Source organism: Grammomys surdaster, unplaced genomic scaffold, assembly GCF_004785775.1.
Source record: "Grammomys surdaster isolate TR1022 unplaced genomic scaffold, NIH_TR_1.0 721, whole genome shotgun sequence".
Taxonomy (NCBI): Eukaryota; Metazoa; Chordata; class Mammalia; order Rodentia; family Muridae; genus Grammomys; species Grammomys surdaster.
In genome coordinates, this window is record NW_021605140.1 from 1,823,911 (window position 1) to 1,826,834 (window position 2,924).

The window sequence follows — 2,924 nt, forward strand, 5'->3', positions numbered from 1 at the left end:
CACCACTGTGACTCTAGCTGGACTCACATGTGAGGTTATGCACCACTGTGACTCTAGCTGCAAGGCCATGCATGGAGAAGACAAGGCAAAGCAAAAGCATAACAGTTAAGTCAGGTATGAGGCGGCTCACACAGAATGCCATGCTTTAACTGCTAGATCCCACTGCCTGCCAAAATGGCTAACAGTGAAATTCTATTATGGAATAATGTATTTAAGACATCTTTTTCAAAATAAAACCAGTCAGACCTACTGACGGCCATATTATAATGTTTAATCAAATAAAGCAATTATCATATATTATAATTAATAATTTATGAAGGAAGGAATATTTTAGTAACCAAAATAGGGAAGTGATAATTAGAGAATAATGACCAATTCTGTGAATTAAACAAATATAACTGAGTTAAACTCATCACGGCATTCCTGTTATGCTCCTGTGCTGGAGGGACCATGAAATGCTCATCAGAGATCACAACCATCTGCGGCCCCCACACTGCAATCACTAAGACGACACAAAATGTGCCAGTCGTCCCATAAAAACGCACAACTGGAGCATGAATTTTTAAATTTAATATGTTTAAAACAAGGGAAATGGTAATAAAACACCTTCTTTATATGAAGTCATCTGTTCTGTAGAGATTGAGAATGTTAAGTATGAGACTGTATTATCAATGCCTGAGCGGTCTCTCCCTCCTGGGTAAGCATGGTAATTGAAATGACTGAACTAATAAAGCTGAAACAGCAACCCCGCTTGCTCCTCCTTTATTAATGTTCAGAATGTGTGCTGGAAGACAGTCCTGAGTGCCCCAGGTCACGCAGCAGCCACTGTCTGAAGCATGCAGTGTGTACTAAAGCTACACGCAGCAAAGACAAACGGACACTCCCAAGATTCGTTGTGTATTTACACTGAATGGACATTAGCTACGATGCTCTGTGTAAGCGTGACAGAAGAAGGAGGATTCAGGAAGCGCCACCAACTTTTAGTTCATCTTATATGTTCAGTGAATGGAGGGAAAGACTTAAAATACCGTGAAACTGATTTTTGGAAGGAAGTGTTCATTTTAGTTTAATAAAATCAGAATTTTTGATTAATGAATTATAAACAAAATTTTGTTCACAAAATAACATCATACCTGGTCAAATTTTACATACAACATTCAAGCTACTTTACCACTGCTATGGTGCAAATGACTAAAACATTAAAGAAGCTGGAAGAAAGGGTACATAGACAGAATGTCTCCAAGGCGTGTTCAACCACTCTCAGCAGGATGTGCTTGCGCTGCCGGGTGACGGTGGTCTCCAGTCACAGCAGCCCTTTCCACTCTGGGGCCTCTACACAGGTCACCTACTCACCAAGCACCTTCATCAAACGACATCGTGTTCGGGAACACAGAAACAGAGGCGGCAACCTCCAGCACTCTGACAAAGCTACTGACTCACACCCTAGTTTTAATTTTTTATACTTAAAAGTTCTAGGTAAAATGCATCTTTCACAGTATTAAAAAGTAGGCTTTCCTAAAGCTTTTAGGAATGGTATGGCCAATAGCTAGCAGCACATGCTTAGAGTCAGATGACTGTGTTCAAATCCTGGTTCTCTAACTTATAAAGTGAGAAATTGAATGTATTATGTAATTTCTCTATGCCTCAGATTCTTTTTCTCTGAAATGGGGATGGAAACAGTACCATTCCCTTATGGTTGGAAGGTAAACGGGAAAACGTAATTGAGCAGTGCTTGCCATTTTCATTCTAAGTATTAGTAATGTAATACTACCGTTATACCTACTATTAACTGTTACTACTACCTTGTCTTCCCCCACATACTCAGAAATCCATTGCATGTGCCAGTGACCATAGAAAGAGCAGAACACAGATAAAGCCCTCTATCATCTTTATCATACAGAAATCAAATCAGAAATGGTCAGATGAACATCACAAAGAATATCCTTTACAATGAACAGGAAAGTTCTCCCACAAAAGAAGAAACATCATGGTCTGCACTGGAAGCCCGAGTGGCAAGGCCTGCACACCTACCCCTTGCTCGTCCAGTTTCATGAGCTGCTCCGTGACTTTGGGGGTGTTGAAGGCCAGGCGCAGGCACTGCACATTGAGCTCTGGGATCACGTGCTCCAGCACCTCTTTCAGAGGTAAGCCTCTGGCTGTAGAGTGCTTGGCTGTAGAGGGAATGGCATCCTCCAGGACAGACCCTCTCAGCGTCATGAGCTACAAGAGAGATAAGGGCTACGGTGAGACTTCACAACAGCATGAGATAGTGAATATGTACTAGGCTCTGGAAGCCTCGACAGTACCTCTGTCCCAAGCTAAACAATGGCTGGTGGATGGTCAAGTCAGTGAGGTGGTGCATGAGGGAGAAGTAACACAGAATGCTCTATACATGAAAAATGAGGTCAATGTATTTTCAAGAACTCCTACAAAGTTCAAAAGAACTCACAACAAGTTTATTACAATACAGAGCTACTTACTGAAGTGACAAAGGTAGCCTGCTCTCAAAGTGATCAATGAGCTCAAAGTCTTTGCATCACTCAAGTGACAGGAAGCACACTGAGGAATAGGGGAGGCGTCCCAGAGAGACACTGAAAGATCACTGAAAATGTGGTTGGCATACTTTTTAAATGATGAAAGGTAGGAGGAGGTGGAAGAGGAGGAAGACAAGGAAGAAGAAGAGGAGAAAGAGGAGGAGGAAGAAGAGGAGAAGGAAGAAGAGGAGGAAGAAGAGGAAGAAGAGGAGGAGGAAGAGGAGGAGGAAGAAGAGGAGAAAGAGGAGGAAGAAGAGGAGAAGAGAAGGAGGAGGAAGAAGAGGAAGAAGAAGAGGAGGAGGAAGAGGAGAAGGAAGAAGAGGAGGAAGAAGAGAAGGAGGAGGAAGAGGAGGAGGAAGAAGAGGAGGAGGAAGAAGAGGAGGAGGAAGA

At 42.5% G+C, this 2,924-nt stretch overlaps 1 protein-coding gene across 3 annotated transcripts in view; it reads right to left on the reverse strand.

The window, feature by feature from the left end:
• The window catches only part of Sipa1l1 (signal induced proliferation associated 1 like 1), a 198,361-nt gene that overhangs the window by 82,957 nt on the left and 112,480 nt on the right, over positions 1 to 2,924 (reverse strand). For all 3 annotated transcript variants that reach the window (XM_028782145.1, XM_028782144.1, XM_028782143.1), the window contains exon 6: positions 2,032 to 2,220. In XM_028782145.1, the coding sequence (XP_028637978.1) occupies positions 2,032 to 2,220 (189 nt within the window). The remainder of the gene's footprint in view (positions 1 to 2,031; positions 2,221 to 2,924) is intronic.